The sequence below is a fragment of the Equus quagga genome, chromosome 6 (assembly GCF_021613505.1).
Source record: "Equus quagga isolate Etosha38 chromosome 6, UCLA_HA_Equagga_1.0, whole genome shotgun sequence".
NCBI lineage: Eukaryota > Metazoa > Chordata > Mammalia > Perissodactyla > Equidae > Equus > Equus quagga.
Genome location: NC_060272.1, coordinates 75,532,838 through 75,552,167, shown reverse-complemented (window position 1 = coordinate 75,552,167; position 19,330 = coordinate 75,532,838). Strand labels below are relative to the sequence as shown.

General features: G+C 43.1%; 1 protein-coding gene across 4 annotated transcripts in view; it reads left to right on the top strand.

Moving 5' to 3' along the window:
* The window catches only part of WASF3 (WASP family member 3), a 121,910-nt gene that overhangs the window by 65,006 nt on the left and 37,574 nt on the right, over positions 1 to 19,330 (top strand). For all 4 annotated transcript variants that reach the window (XM_046664587.1, XM_046664583.1, XM_046664586.1 and 1 more), the window contains one exon: positions 13,727 to 13,869. In XM_046664587.1, the coding sequence (XP_046520543.1) occupies positions 13,737 to 13,869 (133 nt within the window). In that variant the 5' untranslated portion in view covers positions 13,727 to 13,736. The remainder of the gene's footprint in view (positions 1 to 13,726; positions 13,870 to 19,330) is intronic.

Below are 19,330 nucleotides of genomic sequence, written 5' to 3'. Positions count from 1 at the left end.
CATTAAAACCAGAGGTCAGTTTCCACCTGGAGTGTCTTAAGGTGCCATTTTGTAGCCCACAGAAGACAAATGATCACTTCTTGCCTCTGATATGTCCTCCAAAAATAGGTACTTGGCAGAGGTTTCAGATATATCATCATGTAGACATAAATCTGCTTTGTTTCTTGGGATACTTACTATTTACTTGTTGAGGCTCTTCAGCAAAGACCAGAAAACTTTTTAAAACTAATGGCATGCTACTTGAATAAGAACACCGTTCTTCCACCCGCTGGTGTTTGTGGGGGAGCCTCCCCATGCCAGTCGCGGTGCCGTGGGAGTGCCGCACAGTGTGTCCCCACCCCGTGGAGTCTTTCTGGTTGTTTTAATTTCCAGGTATGAGAAATACCTTTAAGATAGTGCTGGTCACACTGGATTGTAACTTTATTTATATGTCTGTCTCCCTCATGAAACCATTAATTCCTTGAGGAAAGGGATTTTGTTTTATTTTTGTCTGTTTATTCTTTGTATTCCATAGGCTAAAGCATAATAAAAACGCACTAGCTGTGTGGAGAGCAGGTGAATCCAGTGTGGGTGTTTCTGAAAGGCAGCAGAAGGTCGAACTGAGAGGAAACGGAGCACATCAGAGCTGGAGGGAAGCTGAGGGGGTGCATCTGCTTTCCACAAGAAGAAACTGAGGCCCGCTGTGATTAAGAAGCTTGCACAGGGCCATGCAGTGTTCGAGGCAGTGCTGGCACTGGCACGCAGGTCCCCCAGTTCCTAATCCAGTGTTGTGTCACTGTGCCCTCCTGTCTCATCATGCAGAAACATACAGACCATGTTCTGAGTAGAAAACGTAAACTTTGATCCCAGTGAAACACTGTTGATTACGTCTCATGCCGTCTTTCCCCCTCCACCCCCTGCTCCATCACAACTTTCCTCTAAAGCTTAATTAAAAGAAGAGATGAGGCCGTGTAGCTCTAGAAGATAGTGTAGCAGGGTGGGAGTTGAGGAAGCCCACGCTCTTCCTTTGGCTGTGGGGATATGACATTCGTGGTGCATATCTCCTGGAGAATGTCAGTCGGCAAGCAGGGTGCTGTAAAACTGGAGTGAGCAGACATGGCCCTGCCCCTCAGAATGAAACGGGCCCAGTGGGCAGTACCATGGGAAGTCAGGGGAAGGGCTCGGGCAGCACCATGCTGAGCTCTGTGTGGGCCTGGGGACAGGACCACTTCTGCCTGGATGACTTTCATTCTGAGGACAGAACTCGTACATAGGAGTCCGCGTGATTAAAAAGCCCAACATCTGCAGCAGGCACACGTTTGGTTTGGTGTATGTGGTAAGGCTGTGCTGTGTGGCTGTGCTCTGCCAGGCGTGGCACTCCGCTTGCCTGGCACGCAGCAGTCAGAGCAAAGGTTACCAGCATATCAGAATAGGAAAGACAGAACCATTAACACCGTCAGGGTCTGCAAACTGTGCAAGTTCTCACAACCACAGGGTAGTCTTTATGGCTGCATAGTGGAGAAGAAAATCTGTCAGAAAATCTGTTCATTCAATTTTGTACACTCAACCAGCTCTAACTAGCCGTAAGTTTATAGTTTTAAAGTGTGAAATAAAGACAGTGCAGTTAATATAGTTACTCTGCATCCTATCAGCCCTTTCTACAGTCACAGTATAAATTGGGGAATGATCAGAGTGGCGGGTTTCAATGTAATTTATACTGCCCATTGCAGTGTATTCCATGCCTGAAAGCTGTGCTCTGTGCAAATATAGTAGCATTATTCTTTTCTTTCCAAAATAATCTGCTCACTTTGGGGTCTGCACACACAAATACTCAGAGTACACTCAAGTGTTCACTCATCAGAAATGTCCTTTACTTTCCTTCCTCCTTTGGGAATACAGTTAAAACTTCAAAGTCTTCTTAACTAAGAAGCTGATATGTTCATCTTGTTCTTACTGTGGTAGCTGAGAGTTTCTCTTCCAGTTAGGATGTAAAAAGTTACAAGAGAACATTGCTTCCATCAATAAGAAAGAGAAACCACATGATGTACAAAGTAATCATTTTTCTTGAACTCTGAAGAGGGTCAAGGCCTCCTGAGGAGAGACGGGACACTTGAGCTGTTTAACGTTTAGCAGAGCGTGGGAGGATCCGGTGTACCCCACAGAAGCAGGTAAAATGAGGTCTTAGAGGGTGAATGTGGGTTAACACGCATCAGTTTAGAATAACCAGGAGCCCAGGTACAAGGGAAGTTCACATTCGCTCAAAGACTCTTTTCTACAGGCTTCCACCAGGTGCTCATAGAAGGATTAGAGGCCTGGAGACCAGACAGAACCCCTCTTGGTGGTGGAGCCGTGCAAGAGCTCATCATGCTGGGGGTTAGGCACAATGTAACGTACCGTCTGCTCCCCCAGACCCTTCTCTCCTGTGGCATGAAAGTTGCTCAGAGGGCAGCAGATCCCCTAACCCCCAGGACCCAAGCAAATAGCTACTGCTTCTGGTGGGAGGCTAAGGAAACCCTTCTTCCTGCCCTTTGTAACCAGCAAAGATCCTCTGCTTCTGGGGCAAAGCATAGCAGCAAAAGCAGGGCCACCTCTTAGGCCCCTGATCTTTCACTGGCACAAAGCAGAGTTCTCCTTTGGCTGCACAAGGGACAGGAAACTCTCATGCCCAAGATGGGGACAGTTACGAGGCAGAGTTTAGCTGCCATGGGGAAGAGAGGCACAGGTGCTGAGGAGGCCCCACTTTGAGGTCCAGGTCCACAGGTCCTTCCTAAGATTTAGGTTGGGCCAAGGGAGCCAAGAATTTTCCCTGCTGCAACTGTGAACCCGGCTCCTGGAAACAAAGCAACAGCAGCCCTCTGCTGGATGGCAAATGTGGAGAGGGACCACCTTTGTGACACAAGTGAGAAGGGACTGCAGGGTGGAGCAGGAGCACTAAGAAAAATCTGGCATTCCAGACCCCATACAGGGCACAAGGTAATAGCCCATCGCTAGGGGATTTTGGTGCTGTGCTGTAGTAGACAACAATAGCAACATATCTGTTCAACCTTGAGTAGGTTGACTTAATCTAGTGATGGCAAGCCAGAAGACCATGTGAGCCCATTTCCAGGTGGAAATACTGTTTGCCTCATTTACTACTGTTCTACCAATGATGTCCATTATTCAGCAAAAACCATGGCACAAAAAAGGCGAGGAGGAGTGACCTGTTGTCAGGAGATAAGGCAGTGAACAGGAGCAGGCTCAGAGATTCCAGGTATGGAAACTGTCAGATAGGGACTTTAACTATGATTAATGTATTAAAGGATGTAGTGGAAAAAGTGGACAACATGCATGGACTCATAGAGAATATCAACAGAGAGATTAAAATTATTTTTTAAAAAAGTTAAATGGAAACTACTAGAAACAAAAAATATGATAAATTGAATTTGTCAGCAAACTGGACATAGCTGAGGAAAGAATCAGCTAACTGAAGCTTAAGTCAGTACAACATAAAAAGAAACATAAAAAGAAACATAAAAAGAGAGAGGAAAAGAGAAAAGGAGAATGTGTAGGAAAAAAAACACTCCTCCTGTGTTTCTTGTCTGCTCTCAGTTCTCCACTGCACACACAGCGCTGTGCCTCTGACACCAGGGTGTGTGTTTCCCCACATCAGCGATTCTGTGTGACATCAGCTGGTTGTCCTACAGTTCAATTCGATCCTGACACTAGTGGGAGTTAGTGTAGACCCCACAAGGTAAGGGCTCAGTCCCACAAGACTGCCTTTACGTCATATGCCCATCACAAGTCCTAGGTTGTCACCTGAGCTTCTGACCAACTGGCTGTAAACCAGGGTTCCCAGAATAACATCTTTCAAGTACCGAAAGACCAAAATTGTAAAAAGCCTCAAATCCTGTCAATCCAGAATTCTATACCCAACAAAAGTATCTTTTAAAAATAAAGGCAAAATAAAGACTTTTTCAAACAAACAAAAGCTGAGGGAATTTACTGCCAGGAGATCTGCACTATAAGAAATGTTAAAGGAAGTTTTTTAGGCAGAAGGAGTACCAGACGGCAGTTTGGATCTACACAGAGAAATGAAGAAACCCTGAAATGGTGAAAATGAGGGTAAATATGAAAGTCATATTTTTCATTATTTTAATTATTTTAAACAACAATTGTCCAAAGTAAAAACAATAACAATGTATTGTGGGTTTATAACAGAAGTAAAATAGGACAGAGCACGGGAGGGAGAAATTGGAAATATACAGTTCTAAATATATGATGTTCTCTCACTATGCATGATGTGTTTTAGTATTATTTGAAGGTGATAAGTTAAACATGTATATCGTGAGCCCTAGGGCAGCCACTAAAAAAAGTTAAAACAAAAGTGAATAAAAGCCAGTTGTGGAGATAAAATGACATCATAAAAAGTAATTAAAAGAGAGCATAAAGAGAGGCAAAAAGGAGAACAGGCACAAAAAGGCAAAGGCACAAGAACAGATGGGACAAATAGAAAACCACTAGAGAGATGGGCGGTGTAAATTCTACCATATCAGCCTTTACATTGAATGTAAATGATCTAAACACACCAATTAAAAGTGCAAGGTTGTCGGATTGCATAAAAAAGAAAGACCCAGCTATATGCTGTCTAAAATAAACCCACTTTAAAGACATGGAAAAGTTAAGATTAAAAGGAAAAGGTTTTACTATGTAAACACTGATCAAAGGAAGAAGGAATGACTTCATTAATATCAAAATAGACTTTGGGACAGCAATTGTTACCGGGGGTAAATGGAACATTACATCGTGACAATGGATTCACTTCACCAAGAAGACATGATAATCTTAAATTTTTGTATATATTCAACAGCAGACCTGCAAAATACATAAACAAAAACTGATAGAATTCAGGGGAGAAATTGACAAATCCACAATTATTGTGGCAGCTTCAACACTCCTCTCAATAACGCGTAGAAGAAGTATACTAAGAACCAGCCAAGGGAGCAGAGGAACGCAGCATCGTCATCAGTCACTGCAGCTGTATACACATTCCTTTGAGGTGCACGTGGAACGGCTACCAAGGCAAACCGTTTTCTGGGCCATAAAACAAATCTCAACAAATTTAAAAGAATTAAAATCAGACAAAGCATGTCCCCTGAACACAATGAAATTAAACTGAAAATCACTAACAATAAGATATCAGGAAAAATCCACTAATTGGATTACTAAGGTGACTGCTCATCGCAGAGACACCTTCCAGGTGGTTCAGTGTGGACAGGAATGGATATGGAAAGGGACATTCAGAGAGCTTCATACTGTTTTAGATATTTGTTGAATTACTTCTATAACTTTTTTAGAAACTTTGCAATTAATCTCATTATAGGAAAACTTAAGAATTTCAGTATATGGAATTTTAAAAAGAGGTTAAATAAGTTATTGGAAGATAGGAGAGGTGCTTTAAAGTAGAAAACACATTGATGTGGTTTTGAAATTCTTTAATCATTTGACTTTAATTAGACGAGTCCTACTTGGAGAGGTTAGATGCCATTCAAGCATTAGTTGCATAGTAAGTAAAATTATAGGAAAAATTCAGGTTACTTGTACAATAAATAAAACTAGAGGGAAACTATTAAGTATCTTATTTTAGTAATGAATATGATGTTAATATTAAAATTAAAGTAATAATATCATTAGTACTATACATTTTTTGCCCAGCGCACGTTTTTGTGTCAGGCAGACAGGGAAGATGTAATTAGTGTACGCAGGGACTCACGAGGTTAATTTGATGAGGTAATACATAAATCAGAGTTGCTCTGTATTCAACATTCTACCCCATTTTCTGTAATTAGTATCCACTTTATGTCATTTTCTGCTGGTCACCCATTCTCCTTTTTGATTTTTCACTTTACCTAGTCAACGTTTGATATGTGTCACTGTTTATCATTCGAAATACATTCGAGGACTGCGTTGGGGAGGGTTATGGGGCAGTGAAATGTGATGCATTACAGTAATGAGGGTCAGAGATGAGGGGAGGGATTCTTAAGAGATTCCTCACAAATGACATTATGAAGTGAAATTAGTTACTCAGATTGCTATGAGCATGTACAAATGCTGGATGAAATATAACCAAGTGTGTGCGTGTGCATATACATCTTTTAAAAAATATTGCTGTGCTGGAAAGAACGAATTGGCAGCTCTGCTATAGCTGTTAGAAGCTAAGGGAGTTGAGCGGGGAATGGACACTGAAATGGATGCCGGAGGCTAGGTTTTCATTTCACATCCAGAAATGTGTCTTGGGCCAGGCTGAGGCAGTGAGCTAGAACTGAGTCCTCAGAATGAACGCTGGGGTTTGCAGAGGGTTGTCAAATCCCTTAAAAGTTGAGTAGAAAAACTGTGCTCACCAGCCCTGAGAAATAGCTTGCCATCTGTCTGGGGCTCCAGCAGTAAGAAAAAAAGCCAAACTCTTCCATGAGAAATTAGAAGTCCAATTCTGTGCCAGAGTCTCAGTAGAAACAAAGACCAAATTTCTCTATGAGGAAACTCTCGTGAAGCAGGGTGCAGAGAACACACCCCAACTGTGAGCAGTGATGTGTGTTGACTTAGTAACCTGGCTGACAAACAGCTCATCATGGGGAGCCTTGAACGCCTGGTCCCTTGGTATTCTATCTTCTCTACCAGGGCCTGGTAATACACCAAGAACTTTTTTCCAAGGGCGAGCAGTTCTCTACTGTGATGGCGTGGGCATACTTCAGAATCCCAGGGGCATGTGTTTGATTCTCTCCCTGGAGCTTGCCATGGGCTCCATACTGCGTCTTTTCCCACCTCTGACACCTCCATACCATCCAGGGTCCACTGGGTCATGTGGCCTAAACAGCTCGCTTACACCATGACCTGGTCCTGTTGCAAAGTCCTGTCTTGCTGCAGGCCCCACTCAAAGCTGGCAGCTGCCATGTCACCCAGTCTAGGGGCCAGAGCAGTATTCATAGATGCGTTGTTCCCAGGACCCAACCTAACAGGCGCCATGCTTCCTTCTTTGTGGTGAGGGATGTTAAATTTGTCTTTTACTTAGGAGGGGATATCCCAGCATGCCCCTGACCACTGGGCCCCTAGAATCTTCACTGTAGTTGCCAGACCCTGAGTCTTCATAGGGTTTATCTTCCATACTTGGGAGTGCATGTGTCTTACCAAGGTCTCCAGTGTACAAACCACCCACCACTCGCTCATTCTGTTCATTCAGCATGATGTTGTCAATCTCTTTCCTCCCTCATCAGGCCCAGAACTAGTTATCAACTTGACATCCAGGAGGAGATGCCTGCAGCTAATTGCAGAAGCCACCTGCTGACTTGTGGGAGAGAGGCCTCTGCAGCATCTTCCAGCCCATTGGTGTGCTTACCACTTCTAGAGGGTCCTAGTGGGGCAATGGGGAGGTGTTTAGACTCAACATCATCATGGGCATCCATCAGAAGTCCCTATTCCAGTTTTTAGGATCCCAGGTTTTCTCTACCATAGCCTGGACCTGCATAGTAGACCTACCTTGACTGAGTATTCAAATGTTTTGAGTTCTATAACTCTCACAGTTGGGTCTTCAGCTTGCAGTTCCATTACAGGTCATGATGAGGACCCGCCAAGAAGGCTCTGATGTTCTCACACTTAGCTATTAACTGTTTGCTAACAGCTTGCAGTATCTCATCCTTATGCAGGGTATCAGTACAACCTAGCAGTAACTAGCCAACTCTGCTGTTTTTGTAGGTGTTTTTCCTTCTGTATTTTCCAAGTGTCTGTGTTATTATGCCTATCACGGCATTTTACTCCACCAGGACATTTTCCGGGACACTACCAGTGAAATCTTTAGCAGTTGGATCAGGACCTTGCAGCAGGGACCATCAGTTAGGACAGTATCCTGTTCATCTGCAGAGTGGTACATGAACAAGTCCTGAATCCCCATCTTGACAACCTTTTTGCTCAGATCACTCTCGGGGCCACTTGTATTGGTCTGAGTTCTTTGAGAAACAGATGCCAAGAAGGGATCCACACCTGCAAGGATTTGATTAGGGTAAATGTCTGTGTGAAAGGAAATAGAGAGGAAGCTAGAAAAGGCAGGGAGGTGCAAGTCTGACCCTTAGTGAAGGGGAGAGGGGAGCAGTTTCTCTCATAGTTGTCTGTGGTCCAAGGGAGATTGGGCAAAGCCGTTGGGGAGTCCTTGTCTGTCTCTTGTCTTTGCCAGTTTCTCTGTTCTCGTATTTCTTGCTGCTAACTTTGTCAGTCTCCATTTCATGTGGTGAAAGAGTTACCCATCTCTGCCATTCAAGACAGTGGCAGCTAATCTGGGTATCATGGTCCCACTTCCAAATTCCTAGGGAAGGACTCTGACCTGGTTCCACCTGTGTCTTGAATCTAGTTCACAGTTATGTGAACCAGGCTGTGTCTCTCTAAATTGAGACGTTTCCCAGAGAAGTTGGACAAACTACAGATTTACCAGTAATACCTTATGTAACCTCTAATAATCCGTAAATATTTGATCAGCAATCTTTGATTTTTTTTTCCTAGCGTATAGAATGACTTTGAAGAATGAGTTGGATGGGTCATAGTTCTTCCGATGAGGGAACTGAGAGGCATACTAAGTAGTTCATCGGTGACTAATTGGGTTAATGCGTTATATGTTTGTTTTTGTAATTGCAAACCATTTTCAAGAGTAATGACTGACCCAACATTTTCTCCTTTACCTCTTCCTTGCTCTTCAATTTATTCAAAAGTGGATTAGTGTCAGATAACATAAAGGCTATCTGGGAAAAAATGCATCTATTAGAGTACTTCACACTGAATTGGAAAGCCATGAAAGTCATTTCTAGGTGATTAGAACTTTAAAAAGAAACTGCAAAACCCTATTTCTAAAATTGTGAAGACAGTAGCATGTCCTCTCTCTGTTGTCCTTTGTATTTAGACAAGTGTGGGAGCTCCAGATAAAGGGATAATGATAGTGAGAACTGAAGGCTAGGATTAATTAGCAGAGCTGAAATACTGGAACAACAGGTGAAGAGCCCAAAGAGAAGGCCAAATAGAAATATGTGTATTACATGCGAGTATAGTCGGCAGACGATTTTTAAATGTTTGAGTTGTGTTGTGGACTGTGAAAGGCATTGTGGGGAACACAGAATTTGTAGACTCAGTCTCTAAATTCAGGTAGTTTATAGTCCACCTTGAGAGAAAAGACAGTCGTCATTGCTTGCCCAGTACCAGGCACATAGACTCCTGCAGGCTGCTTGGAATAATAAGTGAGAAATGAACAAACAGCTGACATGTTGCCTCTTCTGAATCCTTCTCAGACCTCTCTACTGTTTTAAAATATGATGTATTAATAGAAAATGTGAGGTATAGTGAAGCCAACACAGATCAAGAGACGATTACCACTGGAAAGATTGTTACAGATCCCAAGAGGAGGGGGAAGGCCGCACCACAGGGGGCCACATGGTGAAGCACCAGGGTTGGTCAGGAGGCAGGAGTGAGGGGGAGCTGGTGTAAAAGCCTTTATGATGGTTTTTGCATGAAGGAACAGGTGAGGCAGGGTAAGCAGGTTCAGGATTGGCTAGTTTGAATAATTTCGGAAGGTGGTAGGGCACAGTGTTGTCCCTAGTTGTCTGGTACCCGGCCCTGGGGTGATAGTGGCCCTGAGCATGAGAGCCCGATAGAGGAGGTTGTGGGGGTATGGGCTCTGGGTTGGTAGGTTTGCATTGAAAGGTGAGCTCCTGGGTGAGTTTATTAGCTCCAGGATTTGGCTAACCCTGGGAAGGGCAGTCCCTTCAGGGTCAGCAAGGTCCCGGGTGTCGGAGCATCAGAATACAGAAAATTAAAGACATGGGGGGCCGGCCCGGTGGCGCAGCAGTTAAGTTCACATGTTCTGCTTCTCGGTGGCCCGGGGTTCGCTGGTTCAGATCCTGGGTGTGGACATTGTACCGCTTGACACGCCATGCTGTGGTAGGCATCCCACGTATAAAGTAGAGGAAGATGGGCACAGACGTTAGCTCAGGGCCAGGCTTCCTCAGCAAAAAGAGGAGGACTGGCAGTAGTTAGCTCAGGGTTAATCTTCCTCAAAAAAAAAAAATTCAAGACACGATTAATACACCTATAGAGTTAAGCCATTCTCTTTTGTGCCCTAATACCATCATAAGCAAGTCTCTAGGTCAGTACTTTCAGTAAGTCTCCCACATACACGTGGAACCTTCCTGTGCCTCCCGTTTTAAGTCAGCAGTTCACTGTGACACGAGAGGGCGGTGTCTTAAGTATAAAACTGAAGGCTTTTGGCAGGGATGGAGTGGGCATCAGAGCAGATGAGAGCACTTCTAACTGAGAACGTAGGGAAAGTCTTGTGTGTGTTTTCAAGACTGACTGTGTGGGAAACAGCCTGTGCCAGCTCCCAGGTATGCCAGAGTCGCGGCACGTCTGGTATTAGGGAGCTCCTCAGTTCAGGGGAAGGAGGAGAAGGTCTTTAACTAGCTTTGGCCACGCTGGTGGGACCTCTGTGTGGTATGTGTATAATTAGGATTCTGTGTATTTGAACAATTGCAGGTCCAAAGAAGTGTGCGTGGTGGGCTGGGGAGATGCTGTACTGGGATGTTTCTGGGCATGTCAGTTAAAAAATATGGGAAAAGAGTGACATTTCATCCTGAATAAATACGAAATGAATATGGAAGAGGGGACTGTTATATACATCGTCAGCATTCAGCTCCTAAATCTTGTGTTTATCCCAAATTCTTGTAAAACCCTTTTTTTGAGAAATGATTTAAAAACTTACTCATGCTTGGGCCAGTTTCACACACCAGCAGTCTGCTGATGACTTGAGAGCCTTGTGTCCATCGGGTCGTTAGCCCACCTGTGCCACCTTTGGAAGCGTGTGCCGCCCGTCCTCCCATCGGCCGCTCCACCTGCAGTGCTCTGTGCTTCTGTGTGGAATCATGGTTTTTGTTGCTTCATTTCCTTCTAGTTCTCCTGGAGTGAATCCCTGCTGATCAGTTGTCAGTATTTTTCTTTCCCATACTTTATGTTTTCATTAAGTTTATTAATGATTTTTGCTTTTTTTCCCTATGAGGAATTCTAGTTTTCTAGTTTGTTTTATTTTGATTAGTTACCATCCTATTGCTCTAATCAATTCTCCCAGAAAGAAAAGACAACTCATGGTAAATCTTTGTACTTTCACCTAGGGACTTGTAGATCTAGAATTTTCCTATTTTAGCACTCTTTCCTTGGGGGTGTACCTCTTCTTTTCATAATTTTTGTGTAAGTATTATCTATTTTCTGTAGTTCAGCATTATCCTCGAACAGTAATCTGTTCCTTTTTTATTCCTATAAGAATAATTAACATGATAACAACATATAAGATGTAATAAAATTAATATAATCAGTGAAATTTTTTAATGTACTATATGCCAGGCACTGCTGTGAGTGATTTCTAATAATGTAATAACTCATTAAATCCTCCCTCTCTAAGGTAGGTGCTGTTATTATCTCCATTTTACGGGGAGGAAACTGAGGCACAGAGAGGTGATGTGCCATAGGCAGTGCGCCTGTGTCCACGGGTGAAGTAGTATTTGAGTCTGAAAATAAGGTCAGGACGTTCAGCGGCCACCTTACTGGACAGAAGGCAGCAGTAGTCATAAAAACATTGGATAATTGAACTTTTCCTTTCCAGCTGCCACGCATTTTTGCCCTCCTCTGCCTCCTTCCCCACGTGACCTTTGCCCCGGGACCCTTTGTGAGTTAGCCCTTATTCACCCTTCAGATTGCAGGTCAGCAGTCGTGGGCTCAGAGAGGCTGCCCATGACTCCTCAGAGAGGTCAGCACTCGGTCCCCACAAATGGTTCCATGACCCCAAGCCTTAACCTGTGCTGTTGGAACAGGGTCGCCCTTCCTTGCCAGAATAAAGTTCCACTGGGGACCTTGTCTGCTCTCACTCCCCACTGGGTCCTTGTCACCTCAGATGCTGCTGTGTCTGTGGTGGGTGCTCAGCAAGTATTTATTGGGTACATGAAGAAAGGGTTTGAAGAAAGGAGGAAGACAGACAGAGATTGATTACGTGCTTACCGCATCCCCGGTTCTTTAGGCGCAGGATACCGTGCCGTGTGCCATTCCACTGTTGTGCCGAACACCCAGCTAGAGGGCTTGAAACAAATAGGACATTATTTGTCTCGCATAACAAGAATTCCAGATTGGCGTTTCAGGGCTGGCTTGACTGCTAACAGATGTCACCAAGGTCCTAGGGCTTGCTGTGTTTCTGCTCCTGCAAGTGGGCAGTATGATCGTCTTGTCAAAACGACAGCCACTGGATTTTCTGCTGCTGTGTGAACAGTAGATTTGTTGCATGAGTCGTAGGTTTGAAACTGTGCATACTTCCTGAAAGAGAAAGTTGAGATTTTATTTTATTTATACTGTGCTTTCTGAGGAGAGGTGAAAGTAATTCGCAGGATAATGAAGGCGGCTTTCCTGAAGTGCCTCATGAGCCTTTACTGTCTGTTCTTATTTAAGGCACTGAAAGTTGATTGGAAAACTGCGTGTCGGGAGAGGTGATTGACAGGTGTCCTGTGGGTTGTCCTAGTTGGCGGTTTCAGCAGGGGAAGTGCCCCGCCCCAGCATCAGTGTTCGTAGATCTCTTCTCCTAACACATTCTCCAGGGAAAAATGTTCCAGTCTCTTTGTAGGGGGAGTAAACACAGGCTGCCAGTGTTCAGGGAGCCAGGTGGAGAAGGGAGCTGGGGGTGGAGGAGGGGAGTGGTTGCTCTGACCATTCAGTATGGGCTTTGGCTTAATACTCCTGGTTTCAGTGCATTTCCTACCCCGACCTTTAGCTGTGCCTAGTGTCTCAAGTCCTGATTCTTGAATTCACCTTTCCAGAGAGTAAATCATGGTGGATGGGGTGGAGGAGGGGCAACACAGGAAGGGAGAAGGAATTCACCAGTGGTTTTTTGTTTTTTAGTTTTTGTTTTTGGTGAGGAAGATTGGCCCTGAGCAAACATCTGTTGCCAATCTTCCTCTTTTTGCTTGAGGAAGATTGTCACTGAGGTAACATCTGTGCCAATCTTCCTGTATTATGTATGTGGGATGCTGCTACAGCATGGCTTGATGAGAGGCGTGTAGGTCTGCACCTGGGATCCAAACTCACAAACCCTGGGCTGCCAAAGCGGAGTGTGCAAACTTAACCACTATGCCACTGGGCCAGCCCCCACGAGTGGATTTTTAAAAGCCAGTCCTGTTCTCACACGCCTCCATTTCCCCTGCTCCCCTACTTCATAGGTACTGGCGCCTCCTCTTCCCGGGCTTTTCTGGGGGAGGTTCTGTGGTGCAGGTGGGCTCATGTCCGGCCTCCCCCTGGCAGCCTCAGTCTGGCCTTTCTGTGTCTTAACCTGGTCAGCTCTGCCCACAGTGTCGGGCTGTGGTGTCCTCTCCTGCTCTGAGTGCTTGTGGGCTTGTGCCTGTTCTGTCTCTTGCCATTTTAGTGGAGAGGGAGGGGAGGTGAAAATGCATGTGTTCATTTGCTCGTGCTTAACTGGAGGTCTGGCATATATTATTTTTTATAAAAATAGGAGTGTACTGTACATCTGTCTTTGAAATCTATAAAATTCATATTAGTAATTCAGCATCTATTACATATTTAGCTGATTTTCTCGTGTAGAAATGATAGGATAATGAAACTTCCTGGGAAGGAATCAGTTTTCAAGAGAATTAAAACTCTAGATTTGTTAAAATGTGAATGTGAGCTTTAAAAAAGTCTTTTTAATTTTCAGCTCGTGAGCCATGCCGCTAGTGAAGAGGAACATCGAGCCCCGGCACCTGTGCCGAGGAGCGCTGCCCGAGGGGATCGCCAGTGAGCTGGAGTGCGTCACCAACAGCACCCTTGCTGCCATCATACGCCAGCTGAGCAGCCTGAGTGAGTCTCTCATTTCTAGAATCCCTTTGTTCTGACCACCAGTGACATTTTATGAATTTAAATATTAAATTAAATTTGATTTAATTTGATCTCTGTTCAACAATTATGTGATTGTCCAAAGAAGAGACTGTAGCTGTGAAGGAAAGAGCCTGCCTTGCTCCCTCCCTCCCGAGCTCCCAGTGAAAGGGACGGCTGCGCCCTGCTGGCCTTGCAGTACCGCTCTGAGACGATGTGCAGTCAGAATGACCGATTCTCAAATGATTAGAGAAGACCAAATGTGTGGATTTAAAGTCGTGTTACTTTTTAAAAGCTTATTAAAATGAAGATAAGATAAGCGGTGGTTTTTAAAAAACTTTTAATTATTTTGTTAAACTTTGGACGGGACTAATTGTTTTTTAAAAATGTAATAAACTGAAAGCGAGTTAACACTTGTAATATGCCTGGCACACAGTAGATGCTCTGTAAGTATTTGTTGATTAAATAATATTCCAAATGAATCGAAGAATAAAGCCCAAAATTAGTGAGATCTGCTGATTTTAGCCTACTAAAAGTTCAAATGCAGGTGCTGACTTCCGAATTGAGGTCAAATATGATTATTAGGTATATACAGTGCCATGTATTACATACCTAGGTTAGGTACATACAAGCAAATGCAAACATAGGGAAGAATAGACTTTCTGTTATTCTAAATTGAATGTTAATGTGAATCACCCAAAGGATATTCCATGTTTTAAGACCCAAATATGCATGAAAATGCTTTTCTCCTCAAAGCTTTTTGAAGTTGTAAAACATTCTGAGAAATGCTTTGTTGGGTGATTTCGTTGTCCTGTGAACGTCATAGAGTGGCTCACACAGACCTCGGTGGTACAGCCCGCTGGACGCCTAGGCTGTGTGATCCTCGTCTTACGGGACCACCGTTGTATGTGTGGTCCATTGTTGGCTGAGACGTCGTTATGCGGTACGTGGCTGTGTTTCTTCCTTATTAACTTTTACATTTATGTTGTAATCTTGTTCTCTCACTTCATCCACTCCTTTTTAGTTTAGATGGTTTACACGGCATTTTGGGTGACACGTTTTCACAGTTAAATTTTTCAGGAATTCTGTTAATAACTGGAAAATCCTCCATGAAATTTCACATGCTAGTAGCCTCAAGCACAGGAGAATTTTTTAAAAAACCTCAAGTACTTTTATTTATTTTGGAGAAGAAGCATTGTGATAAGTATATTTTTCTTTAAAAGAGTTGTACTATATATTGTTATTGATAGATTTTTAATATATCTGCAACCATTGACTAAGGCAAAAGTAGCTTGGAAATTACTTAAAATGTGTTTTCGAGTTCTTCTAGAATCTAAACTAATTACAATTGATTTTTGGTAGTGGTTGTTGATGAATGTGGAAATTCATATAATTACAGGAAGATACCTTGTAAATTATTGAGGGGTGGAAATGTTTCTGTTTGCCTTCATACATTTTTGTAAGAACGTCTTAGTCTCTTGTTTTTATGGCTGAAATGTCTATTGGCGTAGAGTATAAGTGATGAAAACCAAACACAAACTTAAAGTTTTAGTAGTCAAGCTATATCGCATGCATAATATTCAGCATAGTGTTATGTTAGCTGTGTTTATGGTGCCTGCTTGGCCACAGTCTCTGGTAAGTTGAAACTACCCACAGAGTACGTTTTGTTCCATGTAGTCCACTTGTGATAGAATAATGGTAGCCCGTCCAAAGACGTTCACGTCTTAATCTTTGGAACTTGTGGATATGTTATGTGACGCAGCAAGGAGGAGTTAAGGTTGTTAATGAGCTAACCGTAAGAGGAGGAGATTGTCCTGGATTATCCTCACCCATTGTAGTCACTGGGGTCCATTAAGTGCGGAAGAAGGAGGTAGAAGATCACTGTGAGAAGGATGTGACGTGAGAAAGACTCGGCCATTGCTGGCTTTGAAGATGGAAGGAGACGCCGAGAGCCGTGGAATGCAGGCAGCCCCTGGAAACTGGACAACGGCAAGGACACGAATCTCCGCGAGAGCCTCCAGGAGGAACACAGCTCTGCCAACACCTTGTGTCAGCCCAGTGAGGTCCAGTTCAGACTTCTGACCTCCAGAACTGTAAGATGATGAATTTGTGTTGTTTCAAGGTTTGTGGTAGTTTGAGCCAGTAGGAATAACAGCCGTAGGAAACTAACGCACCACTCTGGCCTTAGTTACATTTGTACACACGAATCACGGTAGCCTCTGAGTGGACCAGGGACTGGTACTGGCCTCAAGGGCGGTCAGTCCTTAGCTGGGCTCCCTCAGTGAATCTCAGCTCCGCCTCTAGTAGAGTCTCGTGGGGAGCTTTGAAACAAGAGGCTAGGAGTCACTCGAGAGATTGTGATTGGAGTGTGTACCAGCGATGCGACCTGCGACATTAGACACCATGTGTCTGGATTGAAAAGATGAGCTGCGTCAGTCATATTCTTGCAGCAAGTTTGAACTAAGAAGCACAGTGAATTTGCTGGTTTATTATAGGATCTACTGCTGAGATGTCATCCAGGACTGAAGAAGTCCTGATGGCCACCTGCAAGCCGAAGTTGTAGAGGGGGCAGAGGTTAGGAGAAGGGAGAGAGCCAGCTGGTAAAGAAAGGGAAAGGAATGTGCAGAGAGAAACAGGGGCCGGACGCGGGAGAGACACAGGGCCCAGCACGGTGGAGAGAGCAGCTGGCCCCTAGACCTGCCCAGGACGGCTTTTCAGCTCCTGTTCGGGGAGCAGTGCTCAGCTATCCTGAGAGAAAACCCTCCCCGACTTCAGGGTCCTCGTGTGCATCTGCGCTTGCAGCCCAAAGAACCTTACAAAAAGAGGAGTGAGAGTATGGGGATATGTACACCAAAGATATAATTTTAGGAAGCTAAGATACTAAATTATTAATTGATGATAGAATAGCATGATTACCAGTAATTTATTCATTGGTGTTCATTCACTCAGTACCCCTCTAGGTGCAACATACAGTAAATAAAATCAATTTGGTGAGTACTTAGAAGTTAAAAAGCATGTATAATTGACATCAATATGGTCATCAAATAGGAAACACTGAATTATTATGACTTGCTACAACACTAGCACTTAATAAATGACACCTACATTTTGGGTGAATCTTTAGTTTTTGTGGTGTTTTCCACTAAGTAGAAATATATTATGGGAGATGAGGAAAGTTATATGCAATTTTTTTTATGATCTAAAATTGTTAGGAAGAATGCTAGTTTGAAAGAATATTTTATGTTATTTTCTAATTTTGTAATCATTCATCAGGTTTTTAAAGCAGAATTTTAGGAATGAGTGAATCTGTCATATTAGAAGTCTTTGTTTTACTGAGTATTAATTCCCAAGATAAAATCAAAACAGAATCTACTTTTTTATTCCTTTGAGTATCTGACCATTATTCAGTAGGTCCAGATAAAAATGGACCATCTTAATTTTCCTTACTTCTCTGCCCACCCTCCCATACCTGTGTTAACCAGCAGCCCCCACCCCAAAAAAAACCCTCCACTCCTCAGATGAGGGTGGGTGATGTACACTTATCTGAACTTCCTGTAAGTGATACAGAGAGAGACTAGACTGTCTACAGATGCCGTCTTGGGGGGGAATCTCGGTGGGAACTTTTAAGGATTTGCCTTGCCCCTAGGCTAGTCATACCTGCCTTAAGCAGCGTAGACTTGCCCTGGGAGACCTACTCTGATAATCCAGGGTGATTAATTCTCTGGTGGTTCTAGGGAAGGAAGAACAGACCTGGAGTCTAGAAGGAATTTCTTTGTTTTTTCCCAAAAAGGAATATTAGCAATTGAGGCCTGATTCACCCGATCGTTCTGATTCTCATCACATCTCTGGGGGCAGGTCAGGGTTGTGAGGATATAAATGACTTTGCATAAAGCAAGAAAAGATACCAAATAGACCTCTGAAGCCCCTACAACTCTATATAACGTTTGGGAAATCTGTAGGTTTTTACCAGTTGCCATGCTCCCATTACATCCAAATTAGACACTTGACTTTAAAGGGCCAGAAATTTTGTCAGTATTAGATTTTTACCAGGCTCTTCAGGGAATTGAAATATTTTCAATGAGAAAATATTGATATTGGTATTGAGTTTAGGAACAGTCATAGTAGTGAAAGAGAGGAAATTTATAACTTGAATACCCTTATAGTTAAAGAAAATGGATCAAAAGCTTTCACATCTTTATCCAATAAAATAAAAAAATTAGTGTTTAATAATTTTCATATCTTTGTTCCTTTGAGTGTTACTAACTTCTGATGTGAGTGATAAGGCGGCAGGAAAGCCACTTTTAAAGACAGTTTTGGTTAGTAGTGTGTTACTTGGTTTTCTAGCTGTAGAATATTGATTTTTTTCTCAAATATAACAGTTTAGTGTAGCAATTAACATTCAATCAGGAGAGCTTTTCATCATTTTCCTTGATTAATAATCTGAGTGCTCTTGTTCCTATCAGCTAGTTGCTCAATTAAAATTACAGTGTCTTGCAATCAAATTCCTACTGATAATATAAGGTAATTTTAATATAGTTTGCTTAAAAAAGGAAATGGGAACGTAAGGCATATGTGCCTAGGGTGACACAAGTCCTTTTTAATAGACTTGGTTTTATACTTCTTTTCTCTTTGTTCTTGTGAGAATAACTGTCTTATATTCTCCCTCTTATGAAGGTTCCCAAGATGTCACAAAAAAATGAATGAGACCTTTAGTGCATCCCCCCACCCCAAGGTTTTTGGTTATATTTGATGGTACTAATAAGATAATACAGAGAACTTAGCACAGGAAAACACAAAGGAAAAAAGATACAGAATTTTCATTAATCAGAGGAAATCAGTGGTAATGCTTTGTATATATCTTTCTAATGATGGTATTTTATTATACATATGGTTTTATAGCTTATACTTGTTACTGAGCAAAGGCCTGCTGCCAGATAGAAGCCAGTACTGTGGCACTGGCTTTTGAGAAAAGAAAGCGCTTTATTGTATGACTGGCCAGCAAGGAGACAGGAGGCGAAGCTCAAATCTGTTTCCCTGAGCAAAGCAGGGACAGACTTTTCAGGAGTTGGGAGTGGGAGTGGTTATGCAAAACACTAGCTTGGCAGAATCTGATGGGATGGTGGGAGTGTAAGGGTCTTATAAGTCCTGTGTACTACAAATCAAGGGACCCCTGCTTCTTACTAGAGCCACTTTCTCATCACGTCGAGTTCCATGGTTAGGGAACTTTGGGTTCCTAGGTGGCTCGAGGTCATCTGAGGACAAGGTTTCCATCTTCTCACATGCTTCAGCTACATGATTTGCAGTTGTTGCTCATTGGGCCTATAAGATAACTTTCATCTTTTGTTGTTGATACAATAGGGCCAGTAAGAATTGGTCTATCATGGTTACGTACTCAATATATCATAAACATCTTTATTAATTCTTCTAAGACACATTTCTTTTTTTG